The sequence below is a fragment of the Zootoca vivipara genome, chromosome 6 (assembly GCF_965207765.1).
Source record: "Zootoca vivipara chromosome 6, rZooViv2.hap1.1, whole genome shotgun sequence".
In the NCBI taxonomy this organism is placed as follows: domain Eukaryota; kingdom Metazoa; phylum Chordata; class Lepidosauria; order Squamata; family Lacertidae; genus Zootoca; species Zootoca vivipara.
The window spans coordinates 79461951-79487721 of NC_142589.1; the positions used below are offsets into that span (position 1 = coordinate 79461951).

Genomic DNA, 25771 nt, shown 5'->3' on the forward strand with positions numbered 1-25771 from the left:
ATTCGGCCTAGTCTGCAAACCTCTACTCGGCCTAGTCTGCAAAGCCAAGCCTTCCTACCTGCAGTACTAGTGTAGCCGCCGCTAGAGGCCGCTGTTGTGCAAGGTCTCCTGATTCTGGCTTCTATTTCCCAGCATGCACTTTAGGGTGAGTTGTATGTTCTGGAACAGGGGGATTGGGGGGGGCTTACGTGGCCCAGGTGTGACATTTGTATTTGCAAACTTTCTAAGATCCTTCAGACATTCGCATGGGACGATGTGTCCGAATTTGAACACAGTCGGTCAAGTGGTTTCAGAGAACATGCCCCTTTTACATTTATATATATATAGATTAAGCCAAGAGATGGTTAAACAGCGAAGTAATTGAAGATGATATATGAAGTTACAGTGGTACCTCGGAAGCTATGAAGGTGATATATGAAGTTACAGCGGTACCTCGGGTTAAGAACTTAATTTGTTCTGGAGGTCTGTTCTTAACCTGAAATTGTTCTTAACCTGAGGTACCACTTTAGCTAATGTGGCCTCCTGCTGCCACCGCCACACGATTTCTGTTCTCACCCTGAAGTAAAGTTCTTAACCCGAGGTACTATTTCTGGGTTAGCATGGTCTGTAACCTGAAGCGTCTATAACCTGAAGCGTTTTTAACCCAAGGTACCACTATATATGTTTATATTGTTCTTGCTCTATTGAGAGCTTTTGCACTCTGCAAAGAGAACTCTGAAACATGCAAACAACAGTTGGTTTGTACAATATTGTTGATAAAGTACTTGGAAGCTGGTCATTTCTGAAAAATCTGCTGACATGAAACAGGAAGTACAGTAGCATGAGTCAGTTGTTTCTCATGCTGTGTCTCTTTCTCTTCACTCATTTGAGTTCTGAAAGAATGAAACTGTAATCGGGAATCTTGTAATTAATTGTCAGTGGTAAGGTAAGGTAAGGGTGTTGGGAAAACAAAAGGACCTCTGGACGGTTAAGTCCAGTCAAAGGCGACTATGGGGCGCGGCCCTCATCTTGCTTCAGGCCAAGGGAACTGGCGTTTGTCCACAAGCAACTTTCCGGGTCATGTGACCAGCGTGACTAACCTGTTTCTGGTGCAATGGAACACCGTGACAGAAACCAGAGTGCAGAGAAACGCCATTTACCTTCCCGTCATAGCAGTACCGGTACCTATTCATCTACTTGTGCTCGCATACTTTTGAACTGCTCGGTTGGTAGAAGCTGGGACAGTAACAGGAGCTCACCACACCAGGCGGATTCAAACTGCCAACCTTCTGATCGGCAAGCCCAAGAGGCTCAGCAGTTTAGACCACAGCACCATTTACGTCCGTTTCTCCTAAAAGTTGGCACATCCATGATATAACTTGACTGTTGGTTAAATGGTAAAGTTACCAGGGGAACCACATCCCACAATAGTATTTACTCTTGCCCAGGACTTACTGGTAACTATCCCTTTGATTTCCATGGCATAGAAAATACAAGGCATACTTCATCTCACTGAATTCATTGGTTTCATGTACAGTAGTACCTCGGTTTACGACGATGATCCGTTCCGGGGAGCCGGTTGCTCCCTGAGTTCGTCGCTTGTTGAAGGCATGCTTCTGCACGTGGCGAAGCGCCGATAGAGTGCTTCTGCACATCTGCGCGCACGAAACCCGGATGTAAATGCTTCCGGGTCCGCAGCAGTTGCTCTCCGAGTTCGTCGTAAGCAGAGGCGGTCGCAAACTGAGATTCCACTGTATACCTAATTCCTTGCTGGTTCCCAGCCTTAGTTAAGCAACATATTCCTCAAGTGCTAGTTTTTATCTTATTCCTCACCTACAGAGGCCAGGTAGTTGTTCTTCCTTATGCAGGTTTTTGCTCTAAACTATAAAAGAGCACAGAGCTGATCTGCTTCTGCTGCATGGTTTCAGAAATGCTTTCAGAATTTGGAATATATGTCAAATGGCTGCAATTATTTAAATCTAAGGTTATTACATTTTTCTTGTGTTGTAGAATTTTAAAATGGAAACTATCATGCTAAAAATACCTGATTTCTACATAAAAGATTTACTCCCAAGAGGCTTCTAGGTTCCCTTTTAGTCATTAATTAGTCAGGCTTCGCAGCTCTCCTGGGAGGCTGTCAGATATATTCTGATTGGTAAACAGAGTCATGGAGAGGTGAAGTGGCTTCTCTAAGGACACAAAAGCTTAACAGAAGAGCCAAGAGTATAACCCAAGAGTGTTTGTACCCCATCATCCTATCCTGGTAGGACATATTTTCCCCAGATCTGGAATCTGAGCTCAAAGCTCCTCCTGCTCCTCCACGGGTTTGGCACTAATCTCTCTGTTGCCTGTATGGCCCCCATGGCAGCCTAAACTCTAATCCAGCATTTCCTAAACTTCTGAATTCATTGACCCCTTGAATATAGCTTATAAGGTTGTTATCAACCCCAACCAGGTTAAGAAAAAAGTTAAGAAATATCAGTCTATAATCAGCATTCATTGATCGATAGTCACCATTACTAGGAGTCAGAAAACATAAAAAATAAGGGAGCAAAACAATAAAGCAGCATGTTCTGAGAATACTGTTGTATTATAGAACCATCTTACAAAATAAGTGCTTCCTCAAGGGAGGTACACTCTGCATATGCCAATGCCCGTTATTTCTGGGGCTCATAGTTCCTTTTTTTCTTTTTTGCACAATACCTTGTAAACTTCTTTTCCATTTGAGACCCTTTTCAACCCCATGATCTTTAATCCCCACCTCCCTGCACAGTCCAATCAAGGGATAAATCTGAACCACCCTGGGAAACCATGCTGAAGTCCTGGCATAACACAGCAAAACTGCTGTGCTGATTTTTTTTCTCACGCAAAATTTGTATACTGCTTGATTGTAAGAAAACCTTGAAGAAAATTACAAAAATAATAAAAATATTTTCCTTTTTTTATTAGACTTTTTAGTTGTTTGTCTCACAAAGGTCTTCAAGCAACTTACACACACAAAAAGATATACAATGCATATTACATGGGGGGAGTGAAGGGAATCATATAAACTTTAACATTTCATATAACACCCATTAAAAACACATACTCAAATAATAAAGCATTCTCAGACCCACTAATTAACAAATAAACAAAAATGAACAAAACCTTAACCTCTCCCTAGTCCAAAAATCCCATGAAACCAACAACAATAATTTATTATTTATACCCCACTCATCTGTCTGGGTTTCCCCAGCCACTCTGGGTGCCTCCCAACAGAATATTAAAAATAGAATCAAACATTAAAAACTTCCCCAAACAGGGCTGCCTTCAGATGTCTTATAAAAGTCAGATAGTTGTTTATTTCCTTGACATCTGAAGGGGGGTGCATTCCACAGGGTGGACACCACTACCAAGAAGGCCCTCTGCCTGGTTGCCTGTAACTTTGCTTCTCACAGTGAGGGAACCGCTAGAAGGCCTTCGGCACTGGGCCTCAGTGTCTGGGCTGAACAATGGGGGTGGAGATGCTCCTTCAGGTATAACTGGGCCGAGGCTGTTTAGGGCTTTAAAGGTCAGCACCAACACTTTGAATTGTGCTCAGAAACATAATGGGAGCCAATGTAGGTCTTTCAGGACCGGTGTTATAGGGTCTCGGCGGCCACTCCCAGTCACCAGTCTAGCTGCCCCATTATGGATTAGTTACTTTCCAAGTCACCTTCAAAGGGAGCCCCACGTAGAGGGCATTGCAGTAGTCCAAGTGGGAAATAACTAGACCACGCACCACTCTGGCAAGACAGTCCGCGGGCAGGTAGGGTCTCAGCCTGTGTACCAGATGGAGCTGGCAGACAGCTGCCCTGGACACAGAATTGACCTGTGCCTCCATGGACAGTTGTGAGTCCAAAATGACTCCCAGGCTGTGTACCTGGTCTTTCAGGGGTACAGTTACCCCATTCAGGACCAGGGAGTCCTCCACACCTGCCTGCCTCCTGTCCCCCGCAAACAGTACTTCTGTCTTGTCATGATTCAGCCTCAGTCTGTTAGCCGCCTTCCTTTATTTCTTTTTCTTTTAAGTTATTTGTAGTGAGTGACAGGTTTATAATAGGTGTCATAATAGGGACTGGTGCTGTGATGTTGCAGCAAAACCACAAAGCCTAACCAATGCTAGCTGGTCCACATGGGTTTTAATCCAGAACCAGGACTATTAATAATAACATTAGCAAGTGCTGGTAGGGTTGAAAAGAAAAGGGACAAGTCAAGGATACATGTTGGTTCACTCTTTTGTTGGTAAAGAAGACACTATAATAGTAACAGGTATTGGCACTACAGTACTGTACTTAGTATGAGATCTTGCCAAAGTAACACTGCTGTCATCAGGAGAGAGAGACCTTATTGCATGTTCCCTCCACCAGTGAGGTGGCAATATCCTAACAGGAGAACTAGAAGAAACCTTTCCAAGCTATAGGATTAAGTGCTCTCACCAATCCTACATTCCATGCAGTTAGGGGCTAGAAACTTGAACAATGAGAAACAAACAGACAAACAAACCTTATCCCAAGTAGAAGAAGGGTGCTCTCACCAGCCGCTCACCATTCTACCTATTCAGGGGTATATCAGGACAGTTATATCATTTTATAATATTGGTTGGATACTGCATTGTCTATTTCGTTGAAAAGTATAGATGGTAAATATTTTTTTTAATAAAGCCTGACCTTATGCATACCTGATTCAATAGGGGCAGTTGTTACTGTGTTCTGTGTTGGTCTGAGAGAATAAGAGATGGAGAAACATCATTATAAGGAGCCACCCCTTTGCATTATTGAATCTGGCCCATAATTGAAATCTGTGTAGACAACTTTAAAAGATGTTATATATATTAAAAATCCATGCCACTCTTGCACACGGATTTTTGATGCACTAAACATTTTGTGATGGGTCCAGTTTCTGAAAGGAATAAAATGTTTGCTTTCTATTTATACCTAAGATCTAGCCTCCATTTCATTCTGCCCCTGATGAAAGTGTAACTTGAAAACCTTAATATTCTAGCACCAAGAAACTGGTCAAATAAAAACAATCACCTCTCAAGTTTAATGTCTCTTCTTTACATGATTCGAGGCAATCTGCCTAAATTTTACACTTGAACATGCACTGATTTTCCTTCTATAAACAGCTGGGCACTCCCTTGATGCGGTCCAGTATAAATACATTTTTCTTTCTCGGAATGGCCATCAATAGCCTGTTGTATCCATCCCTTCTGTAGCCAAAGACCCCCCTCTGCAACAATCCTTTGTGGTTATAGTGGCATTTCAGGCCCTCCCTCACCCCCTGCTGCAGCTCGGCAGGCAGTCTTGCTGCTTTAGAGGTCTGCGGTGATTCAAGCCTAGTGCCATTGGTCAGGACATGAATCCCAGCCAAGCTGGGGAGGGCGGAGGAGGGGGAACAAGAGCGACACACACCATGTGTTGGCACACAATACCAGATGCTGGTTTTCATAATGGGGAAGCCTTTTTTGCCTCAGGCACCATTCATTGTTCAGCAGCCCCTGCAGAAGAGCTGTAAGAATAAAATCCTTGGTAGGTGGATGAAAGTGTAAACTGGGTGGTAGTCTGAATATTTTTTTGCTGGACTGCACTTCTGTAAATGAGAAGGCAATACTCCAGGAAGATATCACATCATTGCTGGTTCTTTTGCCTCTTTGTAGATATTTCCTGCAATTTTGCTGTTGTAATAAATGGGTTGCCATCTGTAAAGCTTTATTGCTTTTCCCCAGTTTTACATTTGTGTTTGGTTTCGTGTGATCATTGAAGATGAGAGCTTGAAAAAAGCCTGTGCTGCTCCTCTCTCCACCCCTACAGCTGTAAAGAAATACTGTAGCCTTCCTCCGTGCCTTCAACTTGTTCTCTTTTTTTCAGTACCTGTATTTGTGTAAGTGTTGGACAGACAGAACTGAGATTTTTACTCATGGAGAGAATGCATGCTCAGTCTGAAAAACCACTTAGCAGGGATAAGGCTTATAGAAATGAATCTCAATTGCAGAATGTAAGAAGGATCAAAGGGTTTTCAAATGCTGCATGTACAGACACAAGTATGCATGCACGCAGCTCCCACAGTATTTACAAGGTTGCATAGTTACGTGTTTGTCTGAAATAATTCTTCTTGCATAACACAGATGGCTTACTGGAGTCAAGGGTCTTCAAATTTGGCTAGTTTACTAACTAGCCTTAATATGTGGTTGCCCCCATTTCTCTTCCATGTAATTTCTTGAGCATGGGGAGAGGGCTCTGGAGGGAAAAAAAGGAGTTGTTCTCTTCCTTTTTACTGGTAGCGGCTTCTGCATCTCCAGAGTGCCAGTATGAAGTATGAGCTTGATTTCAGCCCCTCAACGGAGTTCCCTGGATCAGAAGCCTTGGGGAAGAGGAACACCTTCCACCTGACACAGTGAAAAACAGCCACAAAGTAAAACAAGAATAAAACCAATCACTAGAGGACAAAAACAGTGCAAAGAGCACTAACACGTTTTTTCAAAATTTAAAGGCCTTGAAGAATAAAATGGTCCTCACTTGGCACCAAAAAATCCATAATATAGGATGTTGCATTTGATTAGGGGTACATGTCAGTAGACTCCATTCCAAACAAGTGTTATTCTATGTCTGGAGGCAGAAACAGACTGCATGAGGGAGACGGCCCTTCCTGTTAACCCACCAACAGGTTAGCACATTGGAAGGTAGTATGGGATACAACATTCTTCATGGTGGCACCCCAGCTATGGAATGACCTCTCCCTACAAGTATCGTCTTCTTCCTTTGGTGATCACTTGGGAAATATAGTATCACACTTAATAAATATAATCTAACATATTGGCTTTACGGCAGGAAAATGCAATCCTGATTTCCTACCAAACATTTCTGCTTTGCAATAATTCTTTCCGCATCAGCTTGTCGGAATTCATGCTGGTCTGCCCAATGTCATAGAATGTGCCTGTGTTGCAGGGAATTCTGGGTGGTTTTTATGGGGTGCATGTTTTAATTAACAATGGAGCACTGGTCACGGCCACTGGACTTCACTATCCTTCTCCATGACCTGAGAATGCACCCTGGGACATAGAAATGAATGGGCAAACTGGTGTATTTGAAACTCGGGCTTGGTTAATACAGCAATAGCAGCCATTATTTCTATGTCTTTCACACAGTCTCATGCAGGGCCGGCCCACTTATGAGGCAAGCGCCTCAGGCAGCAGGATCCACAGGGGCAGCAGATCTGGCCTCCAAGGAAGGCATCGCCTCCCCAGCAGCCGCACCAAATGCCACCTCTATAGTGGCCTCTCAAGAGAATAGGAGGCACTGCTGCTCTTCTTCCACCCTTGTCCCCAATGTAGATCTTTATTCCCCACTAGTTCCTGATGTGGATCTTCAGTTGCCCCATCCCTGGTTGGCGGGGGGGGGGGCATCATTTTGTGGTTTGCCTCAGGTGCCAAAATGTCTCAGTTTGACTCTGGTCTTACATTTGCAAATAATTTTAAGTGAGAATGGAATTTGGATAGTGTCTCCATATGGTCACTTTTGTGTCTAGAAATCTTTTCCTGGACATGGAAACATCTTTCCAGCCTTGAACATTATATGAATAATTTCCTGGCCTGCAGTGCCATAGTCACTGGTGTGAATGGCATTTCCTCAGTAAGAAAACAATGTTTCTGTCTCCACCTCTGCCCCCCCCCATTTCCCTGAGGAATTAATGTGAAGTGGACTATATCACAGTAACACAAGGAGGCATCTGCTATTACTAGGGCCCTATTATAAAATTCACTTTCCGGTTCTTCAGGAAAATTGTACCTTTTTAAAGAATTCCAATTCTATCTTATTCAGTGCAAGAAATATGAGCACACTGCCTCTTCAATTTCCAGTGATCAAAGCTCCCCACCCCAGTTACTCGGGAGTAGAGAAATGAGGTATTGCAAGTGATGCAAAAATTGCAGTAAAGTTAGTTTGTAATAAGCAAAATCAGTATGCTTTTGTAAGGACGAGAGAAAGTAAGCAGCAGTGGACAAAGAAACATAATTCTGAATGGAAAAGGTAGATTGTGCCATGTCTCACCTGAAAATAACCTAACTTACTCAAATAAGGCAGGGGATGTGCTGCCAATTAAACCACAGACTCTCTGCTCCCAGAGCTTTCTGTGGGAACTGGGTTTGAAAGGAACTATTTGGCAGATAGCAGCTAAGCCAGCAAGAGCCAACTTCCTTTCTCTGGTAGTAATTATTAATGCTTTCCCCACTCTTGAGTTATTGAAGGCTTAAACATTTTGGCCTAATGTAATCTGGCTCTGATATAGCCACAGGTACAGTTGGCTTGTTTCAGGAATGTAGAAGCTGTTGCTAAAAGTACACGGGACAGCATTGAAGAAGTGTTGGCACACAATATGGCAGAAGAGATTCAATATAAAGCAGTGAAGGATAGTTCAGCATGGAATATTGAGTGTCTTGTCATCTAGCATTGTTAGGAACACTTCAAATAAGCGAGGGACTATCTTCTGCAGAACCTCCCAGATGTCAGTCCCAAGCTGCTACAGTCTTTCTAAAACAGTTCCCTGTTGTGATTGCTTTTCATATTACATTTTAAGGCAGCAGTTGACTCTGCATGTATTTTGACAGGAAAATGAGCACAAACATACTTTTAAAATTACAGTGCACAAAACTAGCTCTGAGAGAAGACTCAGGAGCTACAGATCTGCTCCTTGAGTCTTGTTGTGAAGAGGTCTTTGTTATGAGCTAGTTTCATGCATAACATGATGATTCTTTCAAACAGAGCAAGAGAAGAGCAACCTGCCAGTTCCCATGAAACAGTGTCCTGGATTATAGCAACAGTTCAGTCAGCAGCTCCATAATGAACATTGGCACTAACTGATTAAAAGGTTTTTCAAGAAAGTCCATTATATTGTCTCAAAGGCCAGCCCACAAGCATCATCATGCTGTTTGCTTTGACAATTACTGGGTTTAGGTGATAAGCAACTAATTTATATGTGCTTGTTCATCATTTGATCACTGTTCTAATACCACAGGCAAAGCTCTCTAGTAGCCATCTCATTTTACCAAGCAACAACCGCCCAAAAAAACCCATCAACTCCCTCTCCTACAATACCCCAGCCAAAGATTCTGTTCAGTAGACTCAGCTTTTGTAGTTGCTGTCATTCCGGGTCCCATCCTCCCAGGCCAGGTGGGAAAAGGCCTGCAAGGCAGGGAACAGGTCTTTCAGAACTCATAGCTAAGAAGTATTAACATATGGCTCTGTATACATGGATAGTTATCTCTGTAATACAAATATGACATCCAGGTCCCATCTCTTACAGACAGCTAGTCTTGCTTTTGTAGGTGAGCATGACACAGAAACTGCATGTTTTGAATTGCCACTGCAGAGTTGTCCGAGGTTTGGCTAAACGACAGCGTTTTGACATAAATATGGTTTCCATTATTTAACATACAAGAGCGTAGTATACAAACCTCCAATGATTCATGCATCAGTATGGAAGGGGCACTTGCCTCCCCCCGATGGGTTCTCCTGGCCTAGCCTAGACATGTTTCAGACCATGGGTAGGCAAACTAAGGCCCGTGGGCCAGATGTGGCCCAATCGCCTTCTCAATCCGGCCCGCGGACAGTCCGGGAATCAGCGTGTTTTTACATGAGTAGAATGTGTGCTTTTATTTAAAATGCATCTCTGGGTTATTTGTGGGGCCTGCCTGGTGTTTTTACATGAGTAGAATGTGTGCTTTTATTTAAAATGCATCTCTGGGTTATTTGTGGGGCATAGGAATTTGTTCATTCCTCCCCCCCCCAAAAAAATAGTCTGGCCCCCCACAAGGTCCCTGCTGAAAACATTTGCTGACCCCTGTTTCAGACTGTCCCCTTCCCTAACCAATTGATGATTCTTTTTTATGGCTTTCTATTCACTTCATTTTGATGTAAATTCTGACCCATTGCTCTGTATTTATTTTTTAATATTGAATATGAACATGATGTAAATAACTTCTGTGCTTCACTCCGTCACAGTTATCCTTTTTATTTTCCTTTTATTGATTTGTACGTTCTATTGACTTTGTGCAGTGGTAGTCATAAAAATTAGTAAAGATATATTTAACAAGAGAGAGAAGTTTCTGCTCCCATTACCCACTTCTTTTAATGGTTGTACCCGCTTCTCTGTATGTAAACACTGCCGATTGAGATAGCTGTGCACCAGCAGTATCTTCTGCCGAAGTACCTCACACAGCTTGCCTTTGTTCCTGTGAACATGAGACATATAAGTGACCATTATGTAGTGGAATGGCTTTGTGAAGAAGAAAGAGGATGTGGCAGCTGATTTGACTGCTGTTTGGAATTGCTAGCTCTGTAAGATATAGGTCTGTGTGAACCAAGATGGGTTTTACTGCCAAAGTTTTGATTGGCTTGGAGTGAATCCATGAGAAATCTGTTAGGGTGGGGGAAGGCAGTGGTGGAGGGCCAACCACTGCCTTGCAAAGGGCTGTCTCACAAGGGAGCTTTAACAAGTATAAGAAAAGCCAGAGCTCTGCCTTGGCAAACAGAGAGAATTAGCGGGGGCAGGGATGTCTTGCATTTCCAGTAATGGGTATACAGCCTCGATCTTCCTCTTTATCTTCCTCAACTCATTTATTTCAAAATGCTGTATGATTATTATGCCAACTCTACTCACTTTTTTGAAAATCTAGGCATCTCAAAAGTGTTATTTCGTATTAAGGGAAAGGCAATTCCTCTGGGGATTCTTGGAGGCCTTCCTGTGCTTGTTTGAATTATACCTCAGATACAATCTGGGCCATTCCTGAACTCTGAAGCAGGATGTTCTATGTCTAAGTCATAGAATCATAGAGTTGGAAGGGACCCCAAAGATCATCTTGTCCAACCTCCTGCAATGCAAGAATCTCAACTGAAGCCATCCAACCTCTGCTGGATGATTCCTGACAAACTGAAAACCTCTAGTGGGGTGGGGGGGGCAGCCTTTTATGGCAAGTGTGTCACAAAATCCAAGTTGGTGCCATACACTATAACTTAGATGCAGCCCCAATGGGATACACAGGGTTTTGCTTGTGAGTCAAGCAGTGAGGTGGGTAGTGGCGGAGGAAGCCTATTGGGCACCTGGGGTAGCAAGCCGCCTATAGGGGCAGGACACGGTGCCCATAGGTGCTAGGGATGGGCCACAGTGTGAGGTGCCCATAGGGATGGGACGGGGCATGCAGCAGCGCTGCATGCGGCACTCATAGGGACGGGCAGAAGTGGAGCTAACAGCGGTGTGCACCCCAGGGGGGGTGCGTCAGCTTCGGTACACGTCCCAGGGGGTGCACTGGCGGTGGGGAGCATCTGGGGGTGCCCCCCATGGTGATGTCACCCCCCCTCAGGGATGACACCCGGGGCGGGCACCCCCACCTTGCTCTGCTTCTGGAGGTGGGCCCTTGTGGAAGGAGATGCAAAAAATCCAAGTAGGTGGGACTTGCTTCTCCTCACCAGCCTAGACATGAATAACTTGAATATTCTCTTGCAAAGTAGTTTCTGATTCACATTAGATTTCTGTGATGATAGCCCTTCCGCAACTTGCCCCTTTGACCCTGCCTGATTTAGGAAGACTTGCTGCTTTGTCTCATTTCCCTATATGTAGTTTTAGGAGGAGTCACAGATATATTCTCTGACATCCCTTTCTCATGCCAGTGTTGTATTAGTCCCTCTGTCCATATGTAATTGCACACTGCAGCGGAGCTGCTTGCACATAAATGTGTGCAATGATCTCTGGACGCTTGGCTGGGTTCCAGGAAGCAAGAAGGCAAAATAAGTTTTAAAGGGGTTCAAGCTGAAAAGGTTAGAGAAGCATTGCTCTCAGCCTGCAGCGTCAAGAATCAAGCTGCCTTGCAATGTCCACAGGGCAACCAGGAGTGGCTACAACAGGAATGAAGAGCTGTAGCCCTCTGAGTGTTGTTGGACTACAATGCCCATCAGCCTCAGCCGGCATGACCATTGGTAAGATACAGTATTTGCAGGACCACAGGTCCTACCTAGATGGTGCCACATATCTCAAGTTTCTGTGGCGCATATGACTCAAGGTGGCCAGTCATATTTGTGGATAAGGGTACTTGCTCACTTGTGGAGTACATGCTTTATATGCAGAAGACCTCAGGTTCAGTCGTTGCTATCTGCAGTTAGAAAGGATCTTTGGTAGCAGGACTGAAGAAATGCCTTTGCTAGAGATCTTAGAGAGCAGAGCTTCTTCCAGTCAGAGTAGACAGACTTCACTGGCCTAGATGGGATGAGTGATCTGATTCAGTATAAAACAACTTCATGTTACGTGGAAAGGAGATTTTGAAGTCTTGGAGGTAGCCTAAAGTGTCCCGATCTACCTCAGCAGGTTTAAAAACCCATTGTGGTACCTTCTTCAATGAATATGATAGTGAGTGTTTTCTTTCTTCTTTTTGACATCCTTTTAAATATTTAAAAGCTTTTTGAAAGATTCCTTCTAATCTTTTTCTTTTGGTTAAACAATGTCCATTCTTTCTCCTTGTGTCATGTTGCCATGTACAGCACTAATTTAAAATCCCTTACCATTTTGTTCTGTTTCATGAACAGCCAAAAGAAAAATGTTTGAGGAACTTTATGCTCCCACCAAGGTCTCTATCCCTGAGTGCTTTACTTCATACCCTGCATGATAACTACTTACTTCATTACCTGAATGCGGAGCAATGTAGGCCTTTGCTTTCTTGGATTAAATCAGTGTTAAGGGTTCTCAAGCACAGTGGAGTAATATTCTTTCCTCTAGGTATTTCTCTCATTCCCTGGCTACAGCTGGAACTGCTACATGTCACAGTGCCTATATACTATCCAGCACTTTGAGGGGCCTTGGGTGTTTGGGCAACCACAAAATTTCTACTGTGGGTGCCCAGCTGTCATGTCATGCATATGCTGCTCAGCCTCCACCTACCGCCACCGCCTGGCTTTGCTGCCCAACCCCTGGTGCCTGCTCTTCTCTGTCCTCCCCTTTTCTCTCCTATGGTGCTGGGGCAGGGGCATGGAGGAAGGGAGAGGAGGCAGGGTTTTTTTTGCCTCAAGCAGCAAAACATCTTGGGGCAGCGCTGATACTACATCTATGAGTACCATGCTGCCTCTGAACAGCATCAGCGCACAAGCATCAAGAGGGCACAAACACCAGAAGTTACAAGAAAGGAGATTCCAACTAAGCTTTCAGAAAAACTTGCAAAAGCAGTTTGACAGTAGAATGGTCTCCCTTGAGAGGTTATGGACTCTCATTTCTTATAGGTCTTTAAGCAGAGGCTGGATGGCCACCTGTCATGGATGCTTTAGCTGCGATTCCTGCATTGCAGGGCATTGGACTAGAGGGCCTTGGGGTCCCTTCCAATTCTACAGTTCTATGATTCTATGGGTACACTTTACTGTGGCACAGGTATCTGGGGGTGGGGGACCAGCTAAGAAGACAACCCCATTACCATGAGGAGAAACGCTGCAGCTAAATTGTAAGTCATGCCTGAGGATATTTATATAAACTTATTTTCCTATGGATCTGTTTTCCAAGCAGTGTTAGAGCAGAGCAAGACACCTTCTAAACAGTGTGTGCTTGTGTAGTTAAACTAGAACTTTTAGTATGAGAGACAAATAAGGATGGATCTCTCTCTGTGACATGCTCTTTCAAAATTTACATGTGCCCTGCCTCCGAATATCAGTTTCTGGGAAGCAACAATAGGAGAGGACTATTGCTTTCACGTCTTGGAGACATTTGGCTGTTCACTGTGGGAAATGGGATGCTGGACTAGATACGTAGGTTTTTTGTCTGATCCAGCAGAACTCTTTCTATGTTGCTACTGTTGCTTTAAGGTAGGGGCTGAAATGCTTCCACTTTCATTGCATTTAAACTTCAAAATAACATTTCCTAGCAATCTATTCCCTTACCACTCCCCCATGTGAACTATCTTGTTTGTTTCATGTATCTCATCATTTCTCCAAGGAGCTCAGGGCAGCACATATGGAATTTTCTTACTTTTTATCTTTGCAACTTCCCCGTGAGGTTGGCTGAACTGAGAGAGAGTGATTTGTCCAAGGCTATCCATTGAGATGTTCTACGGCAGGGGTCCCCAAACTTACCCAGCTTCGGGCCGCAGCGGGCCGGAGGGCGGGGGAGCGCGTGCCCATGCGCATGTGCACACACTATTTCTGGCACACTTACGGGTCGGAAAAGCAACGGAAATAGATTGTGTGCATGTGCACGGGCCTCCTCTGACCCGGAAGTGTGCCGGAAATGATGCTTGCACATGCGTGCAAGCTATTTCCGGCGCTTTTCCGACCCGAAAGTGGGCAGCCGCGCCGGTAAGAGCAGGCGGCAGGGGTTGTCGCGGGCCGCATAAATGAGCCTTGTGGCTCATTTATCCAGCCCCCGGGCCGTAGTTTGGGGAAGCCTATTCTACGGTATAAACTGGTCATAGAGCTTGTTCTATTTTTAGCAGGAGTGACTAATCTATGCCCTTCTCCCAGATGTTGTTGGACCAACTCCCATAATCCCTGATTTATTGGCCATGCTGGCTTGGGCTGATGGGAGTTGGAGTCCAACAATATCTGGTGGAACCACAAGCTAGCCACCCCAATTTGCATACAGTGGTACCTCGGGTTACAGACGCTTCAGGTTATAGACGCTTCAGGTTACAGACTCTGCTAACCCAGAAATAGTACCTCGGGTTAAGAACTTTGCTTCAGGATGAGAACAGAAATTGTGCGGTGGCAGCGTGAGGCCCCATGAGCTAAAGTGGTACCTCAGGTTAAAAATAGTTTCAGGTTAAGAACGGACCTCCAGAACGAATTAATTTCCTAACCCAAGGTACCACTGTAATGTTTTTGCTCTTTTATGTACAGTATATAGTTTGCTACCGTCATTTTCAGATTACAGTATGTGACCTTTCGATTCGTTCCTTGGTTCAGATTTCTATTAAAGTGGTTTGTGGGAGTTTGAGCTGAGGCCTGACAATTAACCTGGAAAGTGTTCATGATGTTCTATGAGAACATTTCACAAGAGAAAGATGATAATACTAGATTAATGACTTTTGGGCCTTGCAATTCTTTTATGTTATCAGAATGGTGCAGCACAAGCCAACAATAGCACTGACTTAGTTTCAATGCTCCATTAACATGAAATCTCTGCTTAGGTGGGATTCCCCACTTGATGGGAGAAGGGAGCTTGGCTTCAGTAGACCCTGTAGGTCATGGATTGCTCAGCAAAATATCTCTTAATGTGGTGTACCGTAGTGGTTAAGAGCGGTAGACTCGTAATCTGGTGAACCAGGTTCGAGTCTCCGCTCCTCCACATGCAGCTGCTGGGTGACCTTGGGCTAGTCACATTTCTTTGAAGTCTCTGAGCCCCACTCACCTCACAGAATGTTTGTTGTGGGGGAGGAAGGGAAAGGAGAATGTTAGCGGCTTTGAGACTCCGGGTAGTGATAAACCAGGATATCAAATCCAAACTACTCCTCCTCCTCCTCCTCCTCCTCCTCCTCCTCCTCCTCCTCCTCCTCCTCCTCCTCCTCTTCTCCCCCTTTTACATAGCAGCTCCACCAGTCACCTTGTTTTATTTTGACTGCTTGCCTGCTGTGGGTTGTAGTGGCCAGAAGCAGCAGCATTTCGGAGGTGAGAGAGCACCTTCCAAAAGGCTATGCAGGACAGAGATGGAACTCAACAGGCTAGCAGTGTAGTAGGAAGCCTGAGGCAAATTAGTTGTGGCAGCAGGAGCAAAGGTGCTATTTCAATATGTTACTTGGAGAAGAGGGGTAAAGAGAGGACAGTATGTGGATCTGTTTGGTGCAGCCTGGAAGGATAACAGGAAAGCTTCCCTGTGCATTGTGGGGACCAGTATGCAGTGTGGCTGTTTGCTGCATGGATTTTTATGCAAAACAGCTCTGGTGATGCACTTTTATGCTGATTTTTACAACTTCTGTATTTTACCACAGGTAAAAGCTTGTAAAAGCTTGTACCACTGGTAAAAGCTTGTAAAAGTTCTTGTCTGTTGTAAGAAGGTGTGTGGTGTATGTGATACGCTAGCGCTGTTGGAGTACTTTAGGATTTGAAAGAGCTTTTTGCAGTCTTCCAGTTAGTGAAACACAGAATCCACAAATTTGGGCTTTAATAGCCAGCCAGAAAGTGTTGTCACCCTAACCCTGTCATTCTCCCAGCTTGAGGAGGGACTGGATCTTTACTCTGATGTTGCACTGAGCTTTGCAGTTCAGCACAGGTCATGAAGGATTCTCTCTGAGCTCAGAGGGAAAGTGGGAGTTTGTCCCTGTTACGCTGCACTTCACAGGTTCTCATGCTGCAGTGACAATCCTGTGCTCTCCTCACTAACTCCTAGCTTAGAAGGGCAGGGCTTTTCATGCTCACCATGGGGTGGAGAGACACTTTCTCCATGGCAAGCAAATATGTGGACTCCAGAGTGAAGCCGTTTTTTTAGGTTTCTTTCTACAGCATCCAGGGGAAGGAAAAGGAGCTGTGATCAGTTGATTTACTAAGTGGGCATCTCTCTCCATGCCTTTTGAAAAGCTCATGAATAAATGCAACCTATCAAGCTGTCTCTCTCTCTCTCTCTCTCTCACACACACACACACACACATATACATAAATAGCAAATAAGTCTTTTTCAGAAACAAGAAAGTTAATATTCCTCCTTGCAAAGCTTTGAAAATCCAAGCTACAGAATTTAGAAGAATTTTTCTCTCCGTCTTCCAACTATGAAATACCTGTGGCCTTCTGATAATGTTACATTCACTAGAGATTGCAGGGAGGGAAGGTATAGCTAGCTTCCTGTCGTATTTCTCAATAATAATACCTGGGATTTTCAAAATCTTTGTCAAATGGATCCTTGTAACAAAGGGTTGTATATAGTTTACAGGAAGTATTGGGCTTGCTGGTTGTGAAAATAGGAAAGAGTTTGATTGCTGTGACAGTTTCCCACCCCGAAAAGCCAATTATTCCCTATTTATACTCACTTCGCAGCGCGCTCTGTTTCTGGTGATCCCTTCTTGATTGGTTGTTTTAAGGCCGGCCTGATAAAACTTTGCTTCCTCTGGTTAGCCCCGCCAGAACTCCAGTTATTTCCAGACCCTGGGATCGCTGCAGGACTGCTGCTCCTCCTGGCAAAATGCCTGGTGCGCGCTGGAGCATCATTCCCTCCTCGCCCCCAGAATCCGGGTAACCGAAAAGTCCCTTCGTGGTCGCCATCTGTTTTAAGCAAAATCTGCTCTTATTCCCTTATGGGGTACACAAGAGCCTTATTGGGTTCTCCATCGGTCGGAGAATATATAACAGAGGCCAACCAGAGAAGTTTGAGAAGCAAAGCCTTTATTTGCTGTTGCAACAGGGTCCTTCCCCTCACGCAGGAGAACAAGGAAGGAACCCAGAACAAAAGAGAACCTCCACTTTTATCAGTTTCCCCATCACCAAGAAACGCCCCCAATACATCATTCCTACATCACAGCTATGTAATCAATACCTCACAAAAAAGGAGGGTTCAAGGTAGAAATCTGAGCACTTTTGACACCTCTCCTAGTCCTCCTATCACCCCTCCCAGGTGTGAATTCCTAAACACAAAGAGAAATTAACATTTTCATAAGAGTTGATCACTGTCTTTTGTTCAGAGGAGTCTTCCATTGTGAATGAGATACCATTGACAGGGAATTATGGCTCCCAAGTTGCTAGTCATGTGGAAATGTGTGCATATGCTGATCCTTAAGCCTTCCTTAAGGCAGGGTTGAGTCCAAGCGGGAGGGGTGCGGGTCTCTGGAGTGGAGCAGAGGTCTCTGGAGTGGAGCAGAGGCGAAGAAGGTGGTGTTGAGAGGGATTCTGGGTAACTGCAGCTGTCAGGTTCGGTCACCCCTCTCTGTTCATTAGTAATGGTGTCCTGCAACACCCCCCCCCAAATATGATTTTATAACAGGTATGGAACATATTTGCTGTTTGTGTGTGTCAGGGGGACTCCCTACAGGGACCCTCCCCCAGTCATCCTGACCAGCACTTCGCCCAGTGACAGCGTGAGCAGCGAGTCAGGAGGAGGAAATGAGGAATGGAGCGGAGTAGAGAGGGGGCTCTCGGAGTAGAGAGGTGGCTCTCAGACATATCAGAGCCTCGACACCGACCCAGCTGGCCAGAGGAGGAAGGGCGGCGCAGGATGGTGTTGGAGCCTCTGCAACGCTGCAGCCAAGGGACAGGAGAAGGAACGCAGCCCCTTCCGGCGCCCAGTTCCAGACGCAGGGCAAGGGGGCAGCATTTTGGGGTTCCCACACTCTTATGCTGGCGCAAAAGCAGACAAGCGCCACTGCCGGGTTCTGAATCAGACTAGGCAGTCATGTTTTCTGATGTCTGCACTGTAAATAGTATGAACAATAAAGCTCTTAAAGACAGAGCAGACTGGAGCGTCTTTACTCGAGAGTAGCCGCAACAATCCCCTGACAGCGTGCTTATAAAGTAAAGCAAAAATCTATGCTATGAGGCAGGCCCCCTTGGCTAGCTTAACCCACCAAGGCCCATAGCAAATGTACCCATCTGCTCCCCTCCCTGCATGAGCCTGCCCAAGGGCCACACCCCTCCCCAGCCATAAACCCTCATCAGTGTTTTTGCTTGGCTGGAATGTGTCCTTAAGGCTCTGATAATGACTTTTGGTTTCCTGGATAGAGAGGTGTGTGTGTAGAAACTAATCTATGGTAAAAATTTACACTAATTACTGCACCCACTTTTGCCTCTAGCCACACCCACCACTGGCATGTGGCTCCCAGAAGGTTGCCCAGAGGGGAATGTGGCCCTTGAGCTGAAAAATATTTCTGACCTCACTCCAACATCCCAGAAAACCTCAACTGCCCATGACGCCCCATGGCACATGTCCTGCAAGCCCAGAATGTCTTGCCTTCACACTGTTAAATGTGTTCCAGTAGACATCGCTGCCAAATGAAGTGTGAACCAACTCTTGATTAGATTACCAGACAGGTCCTGCTGGTAAGATTTTGACTTAAAACAAACACTCCAAGGCACAGAGCTGTCAATAAAATGTGAATGTTTCATTTAGAACATGCACATAGCATTGATGGTCATCTGTTTATATCTCTGTGTCCATATGCAGGCAGTGGGAAAGGCTTCACGAATGAGATTTGCTTTACTTTTTGAATTTGGGTCCATTTCCATGGGAGCATCCCACTGCTGCCTGCCTTTGTTTGTCACTTGCAAAACAGCCTATATGGCAAAGCCTGGCTTTGGTTGTACAGTCTTGAGTAGCTCAAGCTAACATGTTGTAGCACTCACAACAGTTTGCTGCTAGGAAACCTGAGGTCCCAGAACCTGAAGAATCACTGAGAGAGTTGAGCAGTTCTTCCTGTATGTATATGGTCAGACAGTAATTTATGGGGAGTAATTAAGCACATTCAATAGACGTGTGTTTAACTGAATGCTCTAGGTTTTTTTTCCTCTTGCACTTTCACCGAACGAAAAATCCGTCTTTCAGCTCTGCTGAAACGCAGGGATTTGTTTTCTGTTGCTTTCCTGGCCTGCATCCAGCCAGTGTTGTTCAAATTCAGAGACGTCCCAGTAATGCTGTTATGTGTTTACAGCCGTCTCCATCGGGGAACTACCATGTGGTCACCATGCATGCTGGAGAGCATGTTTGCTATGCTATATGCTTGGATATCTGCCGCTCTTGTGCTCTGCTAGTCAGCTCACTCAGTGCTAAAAGGATATTGGATCCAGTGATCAGACTTGGATGGGCCTGTTGCATAGTTGCATTGATTCTCTGCAGAGCTCTGAGTGACTGGGAATTCACAAGGAAACCCGGGAGGTCCTTTCTGGAATTGACAGAAAGGATGCTCACCAAACAGTAAAACCCACTCACTCAATCAATCTGTGACTCTTCTCTCTCTCTCTCTCTCTCTCTCTCTCTCTCTCTCTCTCACACACACACACACACACACACACACTTCTTTTACTCTTTAAATGCAGAGGTTGTCTTTCTGCTTACAATAAGAGAGCTGTATGCAAGGCGTTTCTTTTTCCCTGTCCCCAGTTCTGTTTAACGTGGATGGGCAAAGCTGGCAAAGCAAATGATTCAGGCTTCTCATATTCTTGATACCTGCAGCAGAAATACCCCCACCCCCAGGAAAGAACCAAAAGGAATCATTTGCACTTCTTCAGTTTCCTTCTGCAAATCCAGGAAATATCCAAATGAATTTTGCACAAAATGTCTCTTGAGCCCTAAGCCTCTTGACAACCAAAGCTGTTAACCTGCAGGTTATTCAAAATTGTACAGATTTCTAAATTTTCTAGTCAAATTTTCAGTGTGAGAGTTGAATTCACATTTTAATGCAAAATTGGGCATCTCTATGTTAGTAAATAAATACAAATGATCTTCAGTGGCCAAATGTTAACTGTTAAGCACTTAGTATCATTGCAAGTTAACTATCAAATGTCGCCAGATACTAAATACTAGAAAACCACTGTCAAATATGGAAATTAAATTTTATCCCTCATCATATATACATTGTTGTTGTTGTTGTTGTTGTTTAGTTATTTAGTCTTGTCCGACTCTTCGTGACCTCGTGGACTGGAGCACGCCAGGCACTCCTGTCTTTCACTGCCTCTCGCAGTTTGGTCAGACTCATGTTGGTAGCTTCGAGAACACTGTCCAACCATCTCATCCTCTGTCGTCCCCTTCTCCTTGTGCCCTCCATCTTTCCCAACATCAGGGTCTTTTCCAGGAAGTCTTCTCTTCTCATGAGGTGGCCAAAGTATTGGAGCCTAAGCTTCAGGATCTGTCCTTCCAGTGAGCACTCAGGGCTGATTTCCTTCAGTATGGATAGGTTTGATCTTCTTGCAGTCCATGGGACTCTCAAGAGTCTCCTCCAGCACCATAATTCAAAAGCATCAATTCTTCGGCGATCAGACTTCTTTATGGTCCAGCTCTCACTTCCATACATCACTACTGGGAAAACCATAGCTTTAACTATTAAAAATATACATTTTTAATACTCCACAAATAGTGTTAGGAACTGAGATATGAAAGCTAGGAGCTAAATGGCACCTTAAACCTAGGTTATGGGCGCAACAACGGAATGTCTAGGTGTGCTTTTTTAATAACAAGAATCCAAAGCTGAAAATGAAGGAACTGCACCTAAAATATTATGTTCATTTTTCATATGGTCTAGTCCTTCCCCTGCTCACCCCCTAATATTCTTTATATTCTCGTCTTCAGAGATTAGCTGAAAGTGGGGAGGCAGTTGCAGATTAAAACTCTGCAGTTTTAATCTGAAATCTTAGGTGCAGTACTGCACCCAGAGCGCAGAAACTGCTTGCTCCAATGAAATTCTCTGTCGCAAAATGCCCCTAGAACAATGGGAGTTTCAAACACTGTTCACAAATATTTGAGCATTTAGAGAATATTTGCTGTTGTCAACATTTACAAAGGAGGATTGTGAGAAACAAGGGTGGTTTTTTTTTTATAAAAAAAAAGCTCTGTTCAAAACCATGCTTGTCAGTTGTGCTAAAACAAGAGTGCCTTGAGAGTAGTTCAGCTGGGAGATCAAAGCTTGACCAGCAGAATTAGCTGATAAATTCTTCCTATTTTATTCTATAACTCAAGTAAATTGAGAAAAGAATATATCTATGACTTCTTAATATGTGTCAGGGGTGTTAATGGAGTGTGATGGATTGTTTTCTTTGCTTGGTATGTGTCAGGGAGTTGTTGCGGCTGCTCCCGAGTAAAGACGCTCCAGTCCGTTGTGTCTTTAAATGTTTTATTGTGCATACTATTTACAGTGCAGAGATAGCAGAAAACATGACCTCCTAGTCACTCTCAGAACCCGGCAATGGCACCCGTCTGCTTCGGGGCTAGCATAATAACATGGGCACCCTGAAACGCCGCCCCCTAGCCCTGTGCTTGGGTGCGCGCCTCAATTCGGGTGCCAGAAGGAGCAGTGCCCCTTCTTCCCCTTGCTGGCTGGGGCAGTGCCTGGGCTCTGATGCCTCCCTGAGCCGTCCCTCCTCCACTTGTTGGTCAAAGTGGTGCAGGGGCTCTGATGCCTCACTGAGCCCTTCCTCCACTGTCCCCCAGAGCGTTGCCAGGGTTCTGATGCCTCGCTGAGCCTTCCCTCCTCTATTCCGCTTCCCCCTGACCCGCTGCTAGCGCTGTCGCTGGGAGAAGTGCTGGTCTGGATGGTGGGGGGAGGCTCCCTGTAGGGAGTCCCCCTGACAGTATGCTAACATCCTAACATGCTAACATTGGTATCCAAAACACATTGCATTGGTTCTGTAGCGAAGACCAGCAATAGGCTTGGGACTAGACTTTCCATAGAGATGTTGGGTGCTAATGCACTTAACAAAATATGGGGATACAGTTAATGCTTGGATGTAGTTTCAGCTCCAGAGAGTGGTGAGTTCTGGTATTTGCGGGGCGCTAAGATCACCAAAGGGTCAGCACTCTAGCAACACTGCCATTTTTATTTTTCGGAGAACACTAAAAAAAAATGTCAGAAGCAGGATTAGAAAATTCCCAGTTTGCAGTTCAAGGTTAAGGCCAAGTGCCCCAAGCGCTTCCAAAATCTTGGACCCAGCATTACATGGACTGGGAAGGAAATGTTTGCAGAGTTGCAGAACTGAGGGCTTGGTGTTGAAAGGAGCACTTCACTAGCATGTCACATGTCGTTACATAATTGTAACACATTCTCTAACCTTTCCTTTCAGTTGACATGGATGATGAAGATGGCCGGTGCTTGCTAGATGTAATTTGGTAAGTATTTTCCCTTTGCCCTTGAAAAGTGTGTTCTCTCTTGTGGCAAAAGGGTTTCTGAAATGGAACATTCCATTACAGATATTTTTGTTCTCAAGCTTAGCAAATGCTATACCTTTCAACCACGCTTGGTTCAAAATCTTGGAGCCCCTCTATGTGACTGCTGCCTTGACAACTGTTACTGCCTATCTTTGGTGGAACACATGCCGCTTGGCCTGTTCTTGAACTTTATAGAGGATGTGCAGCTAGAACCAGAAGGTTTCTCATTAAATCTGACAGTCAGAGCTACATGAGGCTTCTCCAGAAAGAGAAAGTTACTGTTACAGAACAATTGACAAAATAAATGATGTTTTAGACCACGAATGGGGAGCTTCCACCCCATGAGCCAAATTAGGCTGATGAGGCCATTTTCCCCCAGCCGCATCAATTTATGGAATGGGAGCCACTCCCTCCTGAAAGCAGGCAGAAATCTTAGTAGCTGTGGTTTGAATGCAAGCTGACGCTAGAAAGGAAAGGTTTAAACTACAATTATTGAGCATGGTCCTGCCTTTTCCCCTTTAAAGTTCTCACCTATTGTTATATTGGAAGGTGGGCTGACCTGTTCATGGAGGGTGGGCCAGTTTTCTGGATCTTGCCCACCAATCAGATCTGGTTCCTCACCCCTGTTTTGGATAGTAGATAGGTTTATTACAGCCACAGACCAATGTAAGTTTATAAATAACACAATAAGGAAATCCAAGATTCATGGGGCAGCCAAGAGTAAGATTCATGGGGCAGCCAAGAGATCTGCTTGATCTGCTTGAGACCAGGAAAAAAGATCTGCTTGAGACCAGGAAAAAAGGGCTACCACTTCAGTAACGTAAAAAGAATAATTACTTAAAACAGTGGTTCCCAACTGGTGGTCCGCAAGATGCTACCTGTATTAGATGCCAAGCCTCTGGCCTGCCGGAACCGGCGAAACTGCCGCCGCCGGTGCGCGGGCGCCAAGCGAGCCCGGTGGATCAACCGGGGAGCCCCCCGGCGACCCCCCCGGCGACCCCACCGGACCGAGGCTGAGTGCGCCCGGCCGGAGACTCGGCAGAACCCCTGGGCCTAGAGGCCCGAAACTGCCTTCCTGGCCGCGGACCCCGCGACGACTATGTGGCGTCGGAAACGTCCGGCGGAGCAAGCAAGGAGCCGCTGAGGCCGCCTGCAGGCTCGCTGGGCCGAAGCCGAGGGCGCCCGGCCGACGGCTGAGCGGAGCTCCGTGGCCCGAGACCTCCCACCACGCAACGATCCTGGGGGGCCTGCCTCGCGACTGCAGTCGCCATCACCCCTAGCTGCCCAAGAGGGGGAAGGGCCCCGATCCCGCAGCTCCTGCGCGCCACACGGGGAGCCTCGTGGGGACCTGAAGAACAAAGGCCACACCGAACCTGCTGGCGCTGGCGCTGCTACCGCCGCAAATACAGCCACCCCCAGAGGAGGAGAAAAGAAGAGGGGATGACAGGGAAGAGAGGGCCCCACCACCACCCTCAACCCAGGTGAAAGGGTAGAAACCCCCCCCTCCAGAGGGAAAACCCCCCGACCCCCGGACGGCCATCACACTGCCACCACCACACCAACGCCCCCCCCCAGAAGGATAAAGAAAAGAGGAAAACAACTGAAAAATAAATAAAACCACTTTTTAATTTTAGGATTAGGAATTAATGGGGGTCCTTGTCACAATAGCAGCTCGATGAGGGGTCCTCGAGAAAATTTTGTTGGGAACCCCTGACTTAAAAAGTAAGAATTTCAGTGGGCCTTCCACTGGGTCTTGCAAGTTTCAGACAGCCTTGTGCCAATAATATTTAGCACTAACATATTATAACCATTAAATTCTGTTTTATAAGCAACATGTAAATAAATTTTAGACATGGCTTGGTAATTAAGATCCTGAATAGAAAGATAATACAAATGTGTTTGAGGACAGAAGTGTAACCCAAAACCAAGAAACCATTGGAATCCCCCACCCACCCACCCCCAACATATTGATAGGGATAGGTGTAGGCTCATTTGTCTGTTTTGGTACATAAATAGCAGCATAGTCCTTTACATGGTTACTTGTAAGTAAATTTACTATGTCATTTCTCCCCCAGTGATCCTCAGGCATTGAACGATTTTTTACATGGATCTGAAAAGGTGAGGACTTGCTCTTCTGAATGTTTCTTTAAATGCTTATGTTGATGCATGACTAATTAACAAATCAAAAAGCCTCCTTAAGTTACCTTTGGCTTGTATGTCTACAATGAAAGAAGTGACACAGAGAACAGAGGTGGTGCCAGTCCTAGAAATGAAATGCAGAGGACATTGTCCTGCCAGTAGTTTTCTCTGAGACCTTTGAGGAATGAAGAATAAGTTAGAAAAATACTTAGTAGTTACCTATGACAATTTACTTAATTTCGAATTCAAAGCAAAACAATTCCACCAGCACAACTGAGAACTTGTTTACAGTTCCTAGGAAGAAACCTAGCCACTGAAAGGAAGTTACCTAGGGCCTTGGTCTGTGAATGAAGTGGTGCCCCTTTGTTTTTCCATTTCGTGTCAGTCTGACTCCTTGAACACTGTCAAGCTTAAATTTACATTCACATACAGTAATTTAAATCTTTTAAATTACAGATTGACAGTGATGATCTCTTGGACAACACAGGAGATGCAGCCAGTGCCTTCTTTGAGGGTGCTGGGGTATGTATTTTCCACCTCATTTTTACAGCACAGTTTATATCACTTTTAGAAACATCATGTCCTTTCTTTTACACATTTATCATTTTCATAATGCTCAATGCATGATGAAGCTATACAAGTTGTAATGTTACATTTCCACCATGGTGAGCACACACAATAGCAAAAAAGGCAAACTGAACATACAGGTGCATAGGAAGACGTACAGGCTCTGTTAATGTCTTAGACACCTGATAAAATTGTTAAAATGCCACAGAAAGGCAATAAATGTGACATCCTGGTTGCGTTCTCTTTATTGTTAAACAGAAGTGTATATGGGTGT

At 45.0% G+C, this 25771-nt stretch overlaps 1 protein-coding gene across 10 annotated transcripts in view; it reads left to right on the forward strand.

Moving 5' to 3' along the window:
• BICRA (BRD4 interacting chromatin remodeling complex associated protein) overlaps positions 1–25771 on the forward strand; it is a 95345-nt gene that overhangs the window by 45874 nt on the left and 23700 nt on the right. For 7 of the 10 annotated variants that reach the window (XM_060275529.2, XM_088672772.1, XM_060275522.2 and 4 more), the window contains 3 exons: positions 22707–22752; positions 24867–24909; positions 25387–25452. In XM_060275529.2, the coding sequence (XP_060131512.2) occupies positions 22712–22752; positions 24867–24909; positions 25387–25452 (150 nt within the window). In that variant the 5' untranslated portion in view covers positions 22707–22711. The remainder of the gene's footprint in view (positions 1–22706; positions 22753–24866; positions 24910–25386; positions 25453–25771) is intronic. The other 3 variants (XM_060275521.2, XM_060275527.2, XM_060275528.2) reach the window with 1 other exon arrangement.